This window comes from Coccinella septempunctata, chromosome 2, assembly GCF_907165205.1.
Source record: "Coccinella septempunctata chromosome 2, icCocSept1.1, whole genome shotgun sequence".
NCBI classification, from domain to species: Eukaryota; Metazoa; Arthropoda; class Insecta; order Coleoptera; family Coccinellidae; genus Coccinella; species Coccinella septempunctata.
Genome location: NC_058190.1, coordinates 2,080,963 through 2,098,075, shown reverse-complemented (window position 1 = coordinate 2,098,075; position 17,113 = coordinate 2,080,963). Strand labels below are relative to the sequence as shown.

The following is a 17,113-nucleotide window of genomic DNA, read 5'->3' as shown; positions in this document are numbered from 1 at the left end:
ATATCTCCGCTAATACTGATGATAGAGCTCCGAAATTAAAACATTATGCAGGCACTTTTTTAAGTAGAATCCAGTGGCGTGCTTGCCTTTTTAGCAGGATTTTTAATTACGAAGCTATCACCCAAAGTTATGTTTTTTTAAATGGGAACACTAGTTTTCTGTGCAATTTTTTGAAAGTTTAATTTTTACTGATTTCAAAAATATATAACATAATATGGTTTGTATCAATATAAATAATAGAAAATGGTCAAAAACCTTTTTTTCTCGATATTTCTATGGTTTCAACTTTTGACGAGCACAGAAAAATAGAGTTTCCGTTAAAAAAAGCAGTCTCCTTCCGGCAATGTCATTCTGTCTATGCTTTTTACCAATTTTCATAAAATTTGAATCAAGATATATTTCATTAATTTTCATAATAATGAAAGGACTTATAGAAAGAGACACTGGTAATCATACGATGCTATATTTTTCTACGCTCATCAAAAGTTGAAACCATAGAAATATTGAGAAAATAGGTTTTTGACCTTTTTCTATTATTTATATTGATACAAACCATATGATGTTATATATTTTTGAAATCAGTAAAAATAAAGCTTTCAAAAATTTGCACAGAAATCTAGTGTTCCCATTTAAAAAACATAACTTTGGGTCATAGCTTCGTAATTGAGAATCCTGCTATAAAGGCGAGCACGCCACTGGATTCTACTTAAAAAAGTGCCTGTATAATGTTTCAATTTCGGAGCTCTATCATCAGTATTAGCGAAGATATAAATTTATTTCGATATCGCCATTTTTCCAATTTTTGCTTATAATTCGAAAACAAAAGAAAGTGGCCAAAAATCACTACTACTATTGTAAGTTTCTCAGAAAAAGAGAACGAGAATGGGGTATCAGATTCAGTCTATCTCCTCTGGTTTAAAAGCTGTAGTGCTAAAACATCGAAATTTGCCCACCCTGTACAGTACCTCTACCAAAAATTAGACCTTTATAGAGGGGGAATTGTCTAGGACGACCTGTCAGAATAGTAAAAAATAACGATCATTGTACATACTCGAGCGTGTCAGATTATGATATATGTGGTTAATTACATGTTGAAGAGTATATATTCTCTTAATCTGACAATTTAAGCGTATCGAAAATGTGTGGGAGGGCGCCAAAGTTCTAAAAAAAAAAGTCACGTGTACATTCTCGAGCGCGGTGGCGTTTTTTCTTATTTTGAAGCTAATGATTCAAGAATAACGGAAAAAATATAATCTGACAGTTTTAGCAAGCCGAAACAATAGGTTTGTTCGTAGAGTGGTTCAAAACGGTTGTGAACTGTACAGAGCAAGCGCAATTCCATTTCAGGGTAGCGAAAATCCATTTGCGCTCGCTCTGTACACAACCGTTGTGAACATCACTACGAATAGCCTAATAAAAATTGGCCATAAAGGTCACAAAAATAAGTTTTTTTGAATTATCTCCTTCCCTTAGCTTCAAATATTTTTCGCATTCATTATAAAACTTGTACAGCATAACATTTTCTACAAATTTTGTCCGAAGCAATTTTTTTCTACGTTCAAACGTTTTTGAGATATATGGCGATTAATGCGAGGTGTTTAACGATACATGCTGAAGCGAAAATTCACTCGTTGGAAAAAAGTACATTCTAAGGTTCAGTCAGAGACAACACTTAAATTTTCGTGACGAATTTCGAAATTGTCATCATAGAAATGCCCTGTCATTTTGACAATTGTAGATTAGACTGGGATTCTACATTGACCTTGCCCTTTCGCATATGTGGCTAAGGCTCCTCGCCCTTATCGTCCTCTAACTCGAGAACGGTTAAGAGTATGTAAAATAGCTTCAGTCAAGTTATGTAGAATTTTATTATCTACAATTTGTTCTATCAGAAAAACAGAAGGTTAGAATAATGAATTCGAGAAGACCGAGTTGTAACAGTGAAATAGGCCAAGAGGTACATTGTCTAAGTCAGATAATAAATGAGAGATCAATACATCAAATGTGAGTTGACCAATATTATGATTCAACTATGAGCAGAGCTTGAATCTTATAAGTTAAATGATAAGAGCAAAATTAATCAATCTGAGAAGTGCTAGAATATTATAATTAACATGAGAAGAAAAATAATAATTAATCTGAGAAAAGCAAGAATAAAATAAAAATAAAATTCAATTAATATACATAACGTTGGTCTTGAAGAGACAGAGACGGACTCCTTACAAGTAAGCACGATAGGAACATCCATCAGAAAAATAGAAGATACAATTGATAAATTATGAGAGGTGCAAATCGAGTGTACTAATGAGGGAAACCACTAATCGTTGGTTTCGAGAAGTGCGGGAGGCTGAAAACTAACGTGTATATCGAGCACGATGAATGAATATGAGAATGTACCAATGAGAGTTCAAATTACAATGAGTAGATCATACCAATTGAGAGTATATACGATTACCAGAGCAGAACTTCCAGGGTGGAGCCAAGGATGAGAGAGTATCAACCAGTATCATGGTTTACCATTGATCGTTGAACCATATTTGAAAAGTTAAAATCGTGTTCTGAAGTAAAACAACTATTTATTTATTTATTTATTTAAACAATGAGAAGGGTTGAGGTGAAACCTATAAACCCATTAAAACAAAATCAATAGTAATGTGAATAACGAAACAAACTTCAGACTCTAGACAAAAATATACAGGTGACAAAATCGAAAAACTATCTAGGTTGAGCACTCCACTGATCGTATCTGTTTTTGAAACTATTGACCGAAGGGGCTTCTACAACAGAGGGTGGTAACTTATTCCAGCGATTGCACCAACCTTAGAATTCATGCACGATCTCACGTACTTGTACAGCCTCTTCCCGCTTTTGGACGCAACCAATCTTTTCTCTTCACTAGTTCCAGGGTCCACCCTGGAGAACAAAAGGAGTCACTCATCTGAAACTCGACAACAGTAATTAGTTATATGTAATTGAGCAGGTAACAGAGTTGGCTGGGAAATGAAATTAACTGATTCGAATAAAAGAAATCAACATGAGAAGACAGTAAATCAGTATTCATCATCAATGAGATAGACTTGAGAAGATTCAATTCTGGTGCTACTTACCATTTTCATATGAGAAGATCTAGACAGGTCTGAAAATCTACGTAAATTATAAAATATATGATGCATTTAATGCCTTGTCAATGTTCCGTGTGAACGGTTCAATTGAGCGGTACTAGCAAGGATTATAAATCTGTTGGAAGATTTTGAAATATATGGACGTGGACTCATTTTATTAGAATGAAAAGATCATGCAAATTGTTAAATCAATAATTTTGAGAAGACTGTCCGTACATTACCGTGTGAGATGAACAAACTGGCACCAGAATTGACTGAGAAGACTTGAAATAACATTAATTTGATGAGATGAACAATAAAAGTGGTGTTACAAATCTAAATGTGAACAATGAGAAGTGAATTCCACAGAGCGAACAAAGATAATAATAAGAAAAATGTGTTAATGTGTAGATTTTCGCTTCTGAAAAACACTGAGAGTGGGGCTGCTGCTTCGGTCAATCAGCGCATCGCAAAATCGGGGTACTATACGTGGCCACCGGAGCTGATCAGGAGCGTCGACTAGAGAAAGATCGGAGGGGGACTTCGCTCAATTTTTAATATTCACCCATGATTCAACCACCTTCTGCTAAGAATTTTCTGCAATTCGAGATAGTTTTGACCCTGATCTATGTTCGATTCGATCTAATCCTTACCCGTTTCAGACTGCAGAGGAAATAAATACCGCTCTGGACGATCATTTTCCCGGTGACGCCCTGACCGTAATCGCCAATCCGGCGCAATTTTTCGTCGAATCTGCGTACACTCTAACGTGTCAGGTCGAGTACGTTCGTGAAGTTGAACGAGAAGACGCCGAGACTGGAACCACCTACACACACTACGAGTATTACATCAACGATGGCGTTTTTGGTAGTTTCAACAGCGTTCTATGTGACAAGCAGGTAATTTATTACGTTTATTTTATTCTAGTTATTGTATTCTACAAACTTGTAAATACAGGGTATATTTTAAGGTGAGGCTTTCTTTCAACAGAAGGTAGAATTGGTCAAAATTAAGCGTTTCACCAAAAATCTTCTTGTTCGAACATTCCAACAATCGTCGTAAAAATGGGATTAAATGGGGAAACATTATAGAACTTTTTCAACATAACTAACATAAGCACTTTCGAGAAACTGCCTTGATTTTCTACATTTTTTTTCACCCTAAATTTCACTATGCAACAATTATGATTCTCTCAAAAGTGACCTGATGCATCTAATCCGATGAACTTGGTACTGAACCGTTCATTGTTCAGCCATATGTTTATGTTTTGTTTCGTTTTTGCGATGCCGGAGTCACCTTCCACAGTCCCCTACTTGAAATTCAGTGAAATTTGTTGAATTTCTAGGGGTTTTATCTCGGCCATCTTGGATATTTTATATGGACAACTTTTGGTTAAACGATTTATTTTGACGAGTTCCACCTTCTGTCAAAAAAAAAGCCTCACCTTTGAAAACACCCTGTATGTTTCCACAGTAGATTCTTGAAGTCGAAAGGAACACTTTCTTCCTTTGCCATTTTTTTTCGATTCGGCCTAGGTAATAAATATGGAGACGAAGTGAAATAGTCTCAAAACGAAGGAAATATATACAATCATAATTTTCAACTCAGGCTCTCACTCTGAGGGAAATTTATGTAGTTTACCCTCGGAACATTTTTTGTTACTAAAAGATTCGATGTTACCTGGTAGGGAATTATACATTTTGAGACATCTATACTCCATTCACTTTTATTTTAGCACTCGGTTGGCCATGGAAATTTGACACATTCCACTCCGTATAGTACGAAAATGTGGGGTTATGACGCTTGTCAAAACATTTTTAAGTTTTAAATCAGTGTTATGATGTCCGTTCTAAGTAAAAGTCTCAGTAATTACGTATTTTATCACTATGTCGAATCATTTCGGAAAATATTATGTCGGAAATATGTGACGAACTTAATTGACGTTTAAACAAAGTGATTGAAGGCATACCAAATCTAGTTATTTGCATGGAAAATACAAGAGATCAGTTTTTAAATATATTTATTTCTGCTATCGAAGAAAATTTAATTACTGACATATGACACATAATATGCAGTAGCTTGAGGAGAGTTAATGTTGGTTATCTTCTTTGACTAAAGGTAGGAGACGTTACATCAGTTATGATTAATTAATTAACAGATAATTACAAAAATGTTAAAATCTTCAACAAAAATCATCTTGCCTCAATGGAAGTCAAAAGAATTAGGAAGTTTGAAGGCAAGAGGAACTCTACCTTTAAACACAAATTTCACATGAATCAACAATAAACAGGACAACTGGCTCGTAGTTATGGCTGTTAATTTTCAATAATTTGATAATTATAATTATATATTTATTGATTCCTTAAGACATTCATTACAATGTATAGAACAAGTCGACTGAAAAATAGGAAATTAATTAATCGAAAATCCTGTAGGTAGTAACTTTTCGCATTCGTTCACCCTAAAATCAAATTCTCAAATGTCTTCACTTTTTTTGGGTCTCCCAATAGAATTCTTTGTCATCCCCTTCATTCACAATATATTTCTGATTGTGTAAACATTCAGCTTAAATATAAGTCGTTTAGATTAATATGAAACATTATATAAATTCACTTACACTACTTACATGATGGCAATCATCTGATATAGTGTAGATATTAGAATATCAGGGTTACCTTCTATTTGTGAATGAGCTGGACCTGAATTCTATAGCACTTCCTGAAACACTGTCTTCTCTCTTTTTCAATCACTTTCGGCATTTTTGTAATATTATTAATAATTGATATTAGTTGTGGCAACGGCGTTATGACATTAACGACATCCTATTAGTGACAACCTTACTTCGTTCTAGTAACAAAAACTTGAGAAAATTATTTCATGGCCAACTGAGTGCTAAAATAAAAGTGAATGGAGTATATACTCAACTTGTATCTGGGATTTGTTAAATTAAATTTGGGATAGAGATAGTTAACATTTCTTGTTTCGTAAAATTTTTTCTTTTCATATTTTTCGATAGATCCTGTTGTTCTTGATGAATATAATGTATTCCTATATTCTTATATCTATTTTCCCTTATTTCAAGTTTTCCTTTGATAACTCTGAAAGTTTCTATTTCACATATGTTAACCCTTCCTATTTTTTTATGTAGAATCGACGGAAATAAAAAATATATGTTATAAATACTAGAATCACAAAAAGGTTCTGAATTTAGTTGTTCAATTCCTAATATTTTGCTTTTTTTTGTAGAATTTCAACCTGCAACCTCTAAATAAGTATCCGAAGTCCAAAACCTTCTCAAGCAGCATCTGGGGCCCGACTTGTACCAACTTGGATCAGATCGTCGAGGAGGTTTCGTTGCCCGCGATGAATGTCGGGGACGCCATCATCTTCAACAACATGGGCTTCTACACGGCCAGCGCTCATAGTGGTTTCCCGCTCAAGAAGGTCTACATCGTTTCTGACGATGAAGTCTGGTGAGTTCTTATTGACACTTTGATTTGTTGGTCCGCAAAGTAGTTAGAATGTTGGATTCGTGACTCGCTCACGTAATAATTTTTTCTTTACGTCTTTCACAATCAGCTGTACACAGGGTGGGTGGCCTATCTGATCTATCGGGATAATTCAATGTTGCGACGTTGACGCTTATTAGGAAAATTACTACAAACCTCTTTATTTCAAATGTGGGATCCTATTCATTCTTACTCTATCTATTTCTCTATCCCCATCCGAGTATTTTTGTCTTTTACTTCCCTATCCCTATTCCTGATACTTTCGTAGATATTAACGTTTGTTCACAAAAAAATGTCAAAAATATGGATCCAATGAAGTAGCCATAGAAAGGACAGTTCATATTTCACGAAGCTGAAATTTTAAAAGTAGGTCACTGTTCAAAATCTGGATTTCGTAAAAATTTAAGTAGTGAACTGTTACCAGATAATTGAGTTGGAGATGGTCGTGTAAAAATATTTATTATACATCGTTCACAATTATGAAGCTAATACAGTAATAAATACACATATTGATAACAATTATAAATTCAAAGTGAAATTATTCAACGGAAAACAGAGCTAATCTAGAGTAGTTCAATTGAAAAGCCTCTTTACAGAAAAACAGAAGGTTAAAAAAATGAATTTTAATGAGAAGGCTGAATTGTAATAATGATGCAGACCAGGAGGTGAAATCTAAATTGTCTGAGTCCTGGACATCATTGAGATCAATACATTGAGTATGAGTGGAGAAATAATCTTATAATTTATATAAACAACTTTGGTCTTGAAGAGTGCAAAATTCATGAATGCATACAACATAAACAGAGACCCACTGCTTACAAGTAAGCACGATTAGAACGTCCGTCAGAAAAATAGAAGATACAATTGATAAATTATGAGAGGTGCAAATCGAGAGTACTAATGAGGGAAACCACTAATCGTTGGTTTCGAGAAGTGCAGAAGGGTGAAAACTATCATGTATATCGAGCACGATGAATGAATATGAGAATGTATCAATGACAGTTCAAATAAGAGATACAAATGGGGTTACAAAATGAGAGCACTCATGAGGGAAACCATTAATCGTTGGTTTCGAGAAGTGCAAAAGGGTGAAAACTATCATGTATATCGAGCACGATGAATGAATATGAGAATGTATCAATGAGAGTTCAAATAAGAGATACAAATGAAGTTACAGAATGAGATCCCTCATGAGGGAAACCACTAATCGTTGGTTTCGAAAAGAACAGAAGGCTTGAGATCTAATCTGCATATCCAGCAAAATGGATGAAAATGAGAATATATTTCTAAGTATAATTGGGAGATCATACCGAATGAGAAAGTACAGGGTGGACAAAATTCGTTGCCTACTGAGGGGATCTCGAGAACTATAAGAGCTAGAAGAAAATGGATGACACATTTCCGAGCTCTCCTTTTCAGAGAAACAGAGAATGGTGAAAACCGTGGCCTGCTACGATCCTTCGCGTTTTTGAGTTATCAGCTTAAATTGAGATTTTGACGATTCGGAAAGTTCTCATAATTTTTCTGTCTTCGAAGTTATAGAACTGAAACTTGGACCTTCTCAGACAGTTTTATACGTAAAATCTACTGACAAAAGATTTTTTTCAATTAAAAAATAAAAAAATTCCAAAAAAGTTTGCATTTAAAAAAACGAAAGTCCGCCTAATGCTTCGAAATGAGAAAATATTTCGAGCTTGTCAGTAAAAAAGTGACTGTAGTTCAAGTTTCAGATCTGTAACTTCAAAGACAAAAAAGTTGTGAGAACTTTTCGAAATCGTCAACTCCAAAACGAAGAATCGTAAGAGGCTACATTTTACACCATTCTTTGTTTCTCTGAAAAAGAGCTAGGAAATATGCGATCCGTTTTTTTCTAGCTCTTATAGTTCTCGAGATCCATCCCCTCGGTAGACAACTAATTTTGCCCAACCTGTAGACGATTACCAGAGTAAGACTGTCAACCAGTGTCATGGTTCACTACTGACCGTTGAACCATATTAGAGAAATTCATTCCATGTTCTGAAGGAAATTCGTTCATCTGAAACTCGATAACAGTAATTAGTCATGTGAATTGAGAGGTTAACAACATAATTGACTTGATAAATTGAATAAACTGATTCAAATAAATGAGATGATCATGATAAGACAATAAATCAGTATTCATGATCAAAGAGAAAGATATGAGAAAGTTCAATTCTGGTGCAATATACCCATTTCCATGTGAGAAACCGAGAGGTTTGAAAATCTATTTGAGTTGTGAAATAAACAATAAAATTATTCATGACAAAGTACATAAATGAGTAGTCTCAAATGAACAGTTGAGCAGTACTCGTAAGTATTATAAATCTGTTTGAAGATTCTCAATAATCTTGCATGTGGACTCATTTCTTAAAGAATAAAAGCATGAAATGAACATGAAAATGGAATAATTATTAATTTTTAGAAGACTGAGAGTACATAACCTTTTGCGTAGAACTCGTTAGCTCCAGAATTCTACGAGAAGACTTTAAAGAGAATCACTCAAATGTAATGAACTGGTAGAGAAGTATTACAATAATCGAGATTAACACAATGAGACGTTAAATCAAGAACATGAACAAAGCAAGTGATTCACTTTGGCGGGAACGGAAAGTTCTGATACCTCCAGAGTGGGGTTTCTGAGTCGGTCAATTAACGTTGTCCGGCATTGGTTCGACAAAGTTTCAAATGTGAAGTCTTGCAGCGCGCCAGATCTGGCTGGTGATTATTCATGCCCGGAATGTGGAAGGATCTTAGGTCACGGTTGAGTCTCTTCAGTCACAGAAGGGCACACAGTCGCAAGTAGCCCTAAGAAATTATAAGTTTGATCGCACCGATAGCTTTGTTTTTATGTCTTTTTGTAGATTTATTCTCGGTAACGGGACACAGCATTGAATGATTAGAATTAGCTGCACTATATGAGTGGCCTGGAGAACTAGTCAAGAAAGTAGACAAGAGCAAGGTGGAAGGGGACATAGCCTTAAGCAGTCGCTGAGATCCTGAGAATGTGTTTATTATCGAAAGAACTTGATTTGTGATAAACAGACTGTTCCAAGATTCATGGTCTTGCCACTCGATACAGTAACTTGATTTTTTCAAATGAACATCCTACCTTTTATCTGATATTTTCAAGGAAAATCAAAATACGCGTCCAACGATGTATCAGGTTCATACAAAAACCTCATGGTTTCGGAAATAATATCAATTGGCAATATCTTTTTATCCAGGTCCAATCGGAAAAAATGGTAAAGGAAAAAAGTGTTTTTTTTACCTCAAGAAGCTACTGATTTAAGTCAAAGATGACAGACGAAAATTATTCTGAAACTGCCAAAACCAAAAATTATTGAATTGACTGAACTCTTCGACCAAAACAAAGCGGTTGAAATAAAATGCTAGTGCACCGGCAACGTAGCATAGTGTTTACAATATGAACTGTAAGAAATTGCACGGTTTGGTGCGCATTTCAAGGTGGATAGAGTTGGCATGACCGATCCCACTGTTTGTGAAGTCATTCCATACTCCCGCAAATGAAGCATACTCTTGTTTCATTGATTCGGTCTCTACTTGAAGAAAGTTCATTTTGAAATGAATGAAAACTAAATTAACAACTTAAACAAAATTTTTTAATAATTTAACAATTGTTTCGCTAACACTGTAGCTTCATCAGATTATCAGGAAAATAACGAAAGCCTACTGTTGTATTTTAACAGTGTTAGTAATGTTATTTTTCCTTATAGGTTGAGAGAAAGCGGAGAACAACATGACACGAAAGAGGTGTACTTTGTCATGGGGAACCAAACAGAGCTGATGAAAGCCCAGAAGAGGAAACAAGATCCGACAGAACGCCCAGATACGGAAGCTACAGTTGATGGTTCAGAAATTATCCAGGTTGAATATGACGGAATACAATGACATATTTTTTTTGCAATTTTATCTAATTTCTTACTTTCTTTCATCAAATACGCGTTTTTGAACCATAATATGACGAAAATTATATTTGTGTAAAGGGAAATTTCCATGTGGAAGAAAAAAGTACCAAATGAACGTTATCAGGAATGGAAATTTCTCATAAACTAAATGTTATAGTTATTAACTACAATTCTCTCCATATAATGTGTCCATTAGTTATAGTATCTGGTTATAGAAAAATTAAGTTTGATAATTGACTTCATTAATTCCAACTTTTCAGAAATTAGTTTTTTTAATATCATCATTGCTTTCTGCAAAGCATCGTTTTTAATTTTCTCATTTTATTCATGATCGATTAGGATTTTAGGGATTTTCTCGATAATATAATTAAGATAGGTATTTGAACTGTATAACGTTAAGAGATTTGAGTTTGTTCAGATGAATTCACACTCAAATTTTCGATGTTTAACTTTTTTGAATATTTGTGTAAGCAAGGGGGCAGCTTTATGCTTATCCTCAAAATAAAATTAACGTTGAAATTAATATATTTGTAATTTAGATTGAAAAAAAAAATATATGTATTATGCTTAAAATTGTATAGGAAAGAGTAATACATGTATTGTGGTTATTTTTTTGTTTTGTTTTTTTCATCCTGCGATTCTTCCTATATTTAAACACCTGAGGTGATACAAATCAATTATTCCTTGTATTAAGTATGTTTTTTTACATCAAAGCATTGATGATGTAGGCCAATGTTTAGTGAACTTGGTTAAACACACACTATTTGAAGCCACCCAGTTATTATAGGTACACTTTAATCTTTTTCGACAAATAGATGATCAGTTTTTGTGTCATATACAGGGTATTCAATGGGTGCCTTTGTTTGAATGGAATGCGGAATTCATCAACATAAAAAAATTCACGAAAAATCACGTAAGCGGAACTTTCAAGAAAAAAATACACTGCTCAAAAATTGAAGTGGGTAGTACTCGAAAGAAAACTTACTTTTTGCACTTGAATCGAATTTTCAGTATTTCTGTACGTACCACTTGGGGGGGCGTATATTTGGGTATTAAACACAACACAAAATATGGTCGTTATGACATTCGAAGGCTTAATAAAAAAAAATGTCTCTTTTTTTTGTACATAATGAATAGTGTCCGTGGCAACCTCCGCAACCCTTCAAAAATTTAAAATTTGTCTTGGGGTTCGAAAAATATAATGGTGAGCCATAAGAAACGGGGAAAACCACAAGAAGGGACACCACAAATAAATTAATTTCTAATGAGGCCTGTTAAAGAAACAACCTAACATTCTTAAACTTGGACTTCAAGTCCAAATTCCCGATAATTGGTTTTTATTATAAAAAATAATATCCAGAGTACTAATGAGGTTTCGAGGAGTGCAGAAGGCTGAAAACTGGCATGTATATCGAGCACGATGAATGAATATGAGAATGTATCAATGAGAGTTCAAATAAGAGATACAAATGAAGTTACAAAATGAGATCCCTAATGAGGGAAACCACTAATCGTTGATTTCGAAAAGAACAGAAGGCTTGAGATCTAATCTGTATATCCAGCAAAATGGATGAAAATGTGAATATATCTCTAAGTATAATGGGGAGAGCTTACCAAGCATACCAGGCTTTTGAATGTTTTTTTATATTGAATATTTTATATGAGCAACTGCCGGCGAAATGATCTCTTTTAATGAGTTCTAACACCTGTCAAAAAAATCCTCACCTTAAAAAATTCATTGGATATACTGGACACCCTGAATATGCAGTATATACAGGATTCGGATAAAACATAAAAAATAATATGACAAATTCCCAGCATTTTTTTCCAAGCGGCTCTCCCTATAGAGAGGTACGGCCTCCTAAATGACGCCACTGGAATTAGCTTGTTTAGTTTACCAGGGGCGGACTAGGTTGTCGAGGCCAAAACTGCATTGTTAAATCTTTGTAATTCTATCGGATTCAATAACACAAATCAAAACTTTTTCTGTCCTTGAGTTACTTTCGTATCATATTTTGTTGCAGACAAAAAAAATTAGAATTCATGGTTTTTTTTAATAGAAATAAGAGATTACTTCTTTTATTATCATTTTTGTTTTTATTATTTTTATTTTTTTATTTTTTTTTATTATTTCTATTTGTTTTTCGAAAACGGTCCATTTTTCGACAATGAACAAGAGAACCTTTTCTTTAGCTTCATGTTCAAGGTATTGAAATTTGTTTTTTTAACTCTTTATCATATAGGCTCTTGAAAATGTAAGCATTAAAATGTACAACCTAATCCGCCCCTGGTAAATTAAACAAGCTAATTTAAATTCAAGAGTAGTATTTTAAGGGGTCCTTACTACTGTTCATCATATCAAATTTTCTTTTGATCAAGTAGTTTGAAATTGATTCCAGTGGCGTCATTTAGCAGCAGGCCGTATCTTTGTAGCGAGGGCCGCTAGGAAAAAAATTATCACCTTTTTTTCTGTTTCATCTGAATCTGAGAAATTTCCCACAATTTCCCGGATATCCTGTATGTACAGGCGGGGCAAAATTCGTTGTCTACTGAGAGGATCTCGAGAACTATAGCAGCTAGAAGAAAACGGATGACACATTCTCGAGCTCTTTTTTCGTGACTAATGCAAATCTGGAAACAGAATCGACCTATCATTTTTAGATTTCGAGTTATAAACAAAAATTGAAATTTTGACGATTCCGAAAACATCTCATAACTTTTCCGTCTTTGAAGTTACAGATCTGAAACTTGAACCTTCTCAGACACTTTCATGTTTAGAATCTACTGACGAAAGATTTTTTTCCAATTCAAAAATATTCAAATTCAATAAAAGTTTGCATTTAAAAAAAATAAAAGTTCACCTAATGATTCGAAATGAAAAAATATTTTGAGCTCATCAGTGGATTCTACGTAAAAAAGTGTCTGTAGAAGGTTCAAGTTTCAGATTTGTAACTTCAAAGACAAAAAAGTTATGAGAATTTTACGAGATAATTGTCAAACTCAAAAATCGTAGGAGGCTGCGGTTTTCACCATTCTTTGTTTCTCCGAATAAATGAGCTCGGAAATGTGTCATCCGTTTTCTTCTAGCTGCCAGAGTTCTTGAGGTCCTCTCAGTAGACAACGAATTTTGCCCACCCTGTACAGGGTGGGCAAATTTCAATGTATTAGCACTACAGCTTTCAAACCAGAGAAGATATAGACTAAACCTGATACCCCATTCTCGTTCTCTTTTTCTGAGAAACTAAAAATTAGTAGAGTCATTTTTGGCCACCTTCTATTATTTATATTGATAAAAACCATATGATGTTATATATTTTTGAAATCAGTAAAAATGAAGCTTGCAAAAAATTGCACAGAAATCTTAGTGTTCCCATTAAAAAAAAAACATAACTTTGGGTCATAGCTTCGGAATTAAAAATCCTGCTAAAAAGGCGAGCACGCCACTGGATTCTACCTAAAAAAGTTACCTCGGAGAAACTTATCTCGAGCGCCAGCTATTCTTTTCACTAGGAAGAATAGCAAACCTACCAGAGTAGCTGCCAGTCGGAGACAGAGTTCGCTGTTATCTAGGGTGGTAGCGACAACGAAGTAGTCAAAATCAAATTATGTACCAGTTTATTCACACCTTCGGAAACTGATTATATATACAACGGAAATATGTGTAGGTATAAAATATGAGCGAATCTATCAGCAAACATACATTCTGGAAATTCTATCCGATCACGAGCACTTTATAAAGTTTATACCGGGTACAGTGAAAAAATCAAAGGTTGTTCAATAAAATGCGCCAACCAGAACTGACGAAATGGATACTAAGGATGACCTCGTGAAGTGAAATGACTTGTTATACGGTATCGGGATGTAATTAATTGTATTTCTCCAGAAATGAAAGAAACACAACTAGGGCGGATCTACTCGAGACTTTTATTCGCTACTCCAAGGGCTAACGCTCCATGACTGATAGCGAAGAAAAGGTCTATTTTGAGCGCAACTACGGGATTTCACTGACGACGAGCGGTATCTCTTATCCTCTAACCCCAAGGGCTTACGCACCAGGACTGATAGAAAAGAAGAGATTTCGGTTTCAACACTTATGACGCGGAACGCGAACAGGTGGGTTGACAGGACTTTCCCTTCAGTACCCCAAGGGCTTACGCACCGTGACTGATAGCGAAGGGAAAAGTCAGACTCGCGAAACAGGGTAAAGTACGATAAAATATAACAGAAAGCGATACAGTACAGCAGTGTCAGAGAAGTAACCGGTGTAGGTCTAATTAAAAAACTGAACGGTAAAGACGGGGACCTACCTCCTTTATTTTGGACACTCGCGGAAAACAAACGAAAACTAAAAATTAATTCCTAATCCTCGCCACACAAAATTATTTCTAAATTTGTTGAACGGCTTGTCGTGCACACAATAAAAGTCGAATCGCAGAGAAAAGAGAGTACGGAGCGTAAAAGTGCTAAAGAGTAAAAGAGTCAAAGTAAAAGACAGACCGTCCCGGGGGAAAATCTGCTTTTATAGGCAAATCCCCCCACACGTTAAAAATCTGAAAATTCCAGAATGCGACAAGAGTGAAAAACGTCGTCAGCTCCGGTTTATCGCATATCAACATCAGAAAAACGTCAAAATCTTCAACGGCATGCAAGAAAAACAACGTTAAATACAGATAAACGGTTTTTACATTTACTCTGCCTATCGGAATGAATGCACTGAATATTTGAAAATTAAATATTTTCAAAGGCGGAAATGTGGAATGAAAGGAATGCACTGAAATGAACTCCAATTTTTCTAAGAAAACTGGAGATCATTACAATGTTTTAATTTCAGAGCTCTATCATCAGTATTAGCGGAGATATAAATTTATTTTGAAATCGCCATTTTTCAAATATTCGCTTATAAATCGAAAACAAAAGAAGGTGGCCAAAAATGACTACTACTCTTGTTAGTTTCTCAGAAAAAGAGAACGAGAATGGGGTATCAGATTTTGTTTATCTCCACTGGTTTAAAAGCTGTAGTGCTAAAACATCGAAATTTTCCCAGCCTGTACATACAGGGTATCCGGGAAATTGTGGGAAATCTCTCAGATTCAGATGAAACAGAAAAAAAAAGGTGATAATTGATATTTTACGCTACGCCACTGTATGTGAGTTTTGATATAGTTCTAAATATCACAGCTGCATTTTTCATGTATGTTGGAGAACGACACAACTTCGAAATTAAATTATTATTATGACTTTAGCCTTGCGGCTTTCACACTCCTCTCCAGAGGAAAATTCACTTATCCCAGATATCTCAGATATCAAAAGGATTAAGCTCTGTTGGAGCCCTTTCCAGGTTTTCGGGCTCGTGGTGGTGGTCGGGACCGGGTCGCTCCTCGCCTCCCTGCTGTAGGTTGGATTCCTGCTCCACCCGCACTTCCTGTCGGCGCAGACGGTGTTCCTCTGCATTCCCCATGTACTTTCGTACAGTTCTCGCCGTTCCGAGCAGTACCGCCTTCTGCATGACTCTATAGATATTTTCGTCCAACTGAAGTCTCCTCAAGTTCTCCAGTAGTTTCTTCGGTATCAGGCCTGTAGATGAAATTACAATAGGGATGGTCTTGATATCTTTCAGCTTCCACTGTCTTCTGGTTTGTTCCTCGAGATCTCTGTATTTTGAAATTTTTTCAGTGTGCCTATCTAGAAGATTGTTATTATTTGGAATCGCCACATCGATGAATAGTGCTCTGTCCTCATCCTTATTGAGCAATATGAGGTCTGGTCTATTGTGGGTTATTTTTCGGTCTGTGAGAACCGTGCGATCCCAGTAGAGCTTGTGATGTTCATTTTCCAACACAGCATCCGGATGGTAATTGTAATAAGGAACCTTTTTCGAACTTAGAAGTTGGTGTTTTAGTGCCAATTCTTGGTGAAGAATCTTGGCAACAGCATCATGTCTATTCTTGTACTCCGTGCCCGCGAACTTCTGACATCCCCCGGTGATGTGCTGGATAGTTTCATGTGTCGCATAGCCATAACGACAGCTATCGTCCGCCACTGAGGCATCCTTGGCGATATATTTCATGTAGGTCCTTGTTGGAATCACCTGATCCTGGATGGCAAGCATGAAGCCCTCTGTCTCAGGAAACAACCTTCCGGAAGTCAACCAGTAGTTCGACGCAGAAATGTCGACGTAATCATTGTTGACCTCGTTCTGATGCCTCCCATGCAAAGGTTTGCCAATAAGTTTCTGCATTTTACTTTCTGCGGAGTGTTCGACGGTTTCCAAGTGGTCCTGCTGTAGCTTTAACGGTGTAGAACTATCAGCAACACAAACTACTCGATGGAGTTCTGACGAAGCAGCCTTGGTCAGGAAATATTCTGGAAGTCCTTCAATTTCCTGGGACATACGGTTGGACAAATCAACAATTCCTCTACCCCCAAGATGTCGTGGCAGCTCTGTCCGTTCTATTGAGCTTTTGGGGTGATGTTTATTGTGTTTAGTCAGCATCGTCCTTATTTTTCTCTGTAAGGCTGCTAAATCGGTGGTCGTCCAAGAGATGATACCGAATGAATA

At 35.6% G+C, this 17,113-nt stretch overlaps 1 protein-coding gene across 1 annotated transcript in view; it reads left to right on the top strand.

Annotated features, from left to right (window-relative positions):
• Positions 1 to 11,162, top strand: part of LOC123306791 (ornithine decarboxylase 1-like) — a 32,578-nt gene extending 21,416 nt beyond the window's left edge. Inside the window, exons 6-8 of the mRNA XM_044888938.1 lie at positions 3,764 to 4,000; positions 6,348 to 6,574; positions 10,363 to 11,162. Coding sequence (XP_044744873.1) covers positions 3,764 to 4,000; positions 6,348 to 6,574; positions 10,363 to 10,537 — 639 coding nt within the window. The 3' untranslated portion in view covers positions 10,538 to 11,162. The remainder of the gene's footprint in view (positions 1 to 3,763; positions 4,001 to 6,347; positions 6,575 to 10,362) is intronic.
• Positions 11,163 to 17,113: the final 5,951 nt, after the last annotated feature.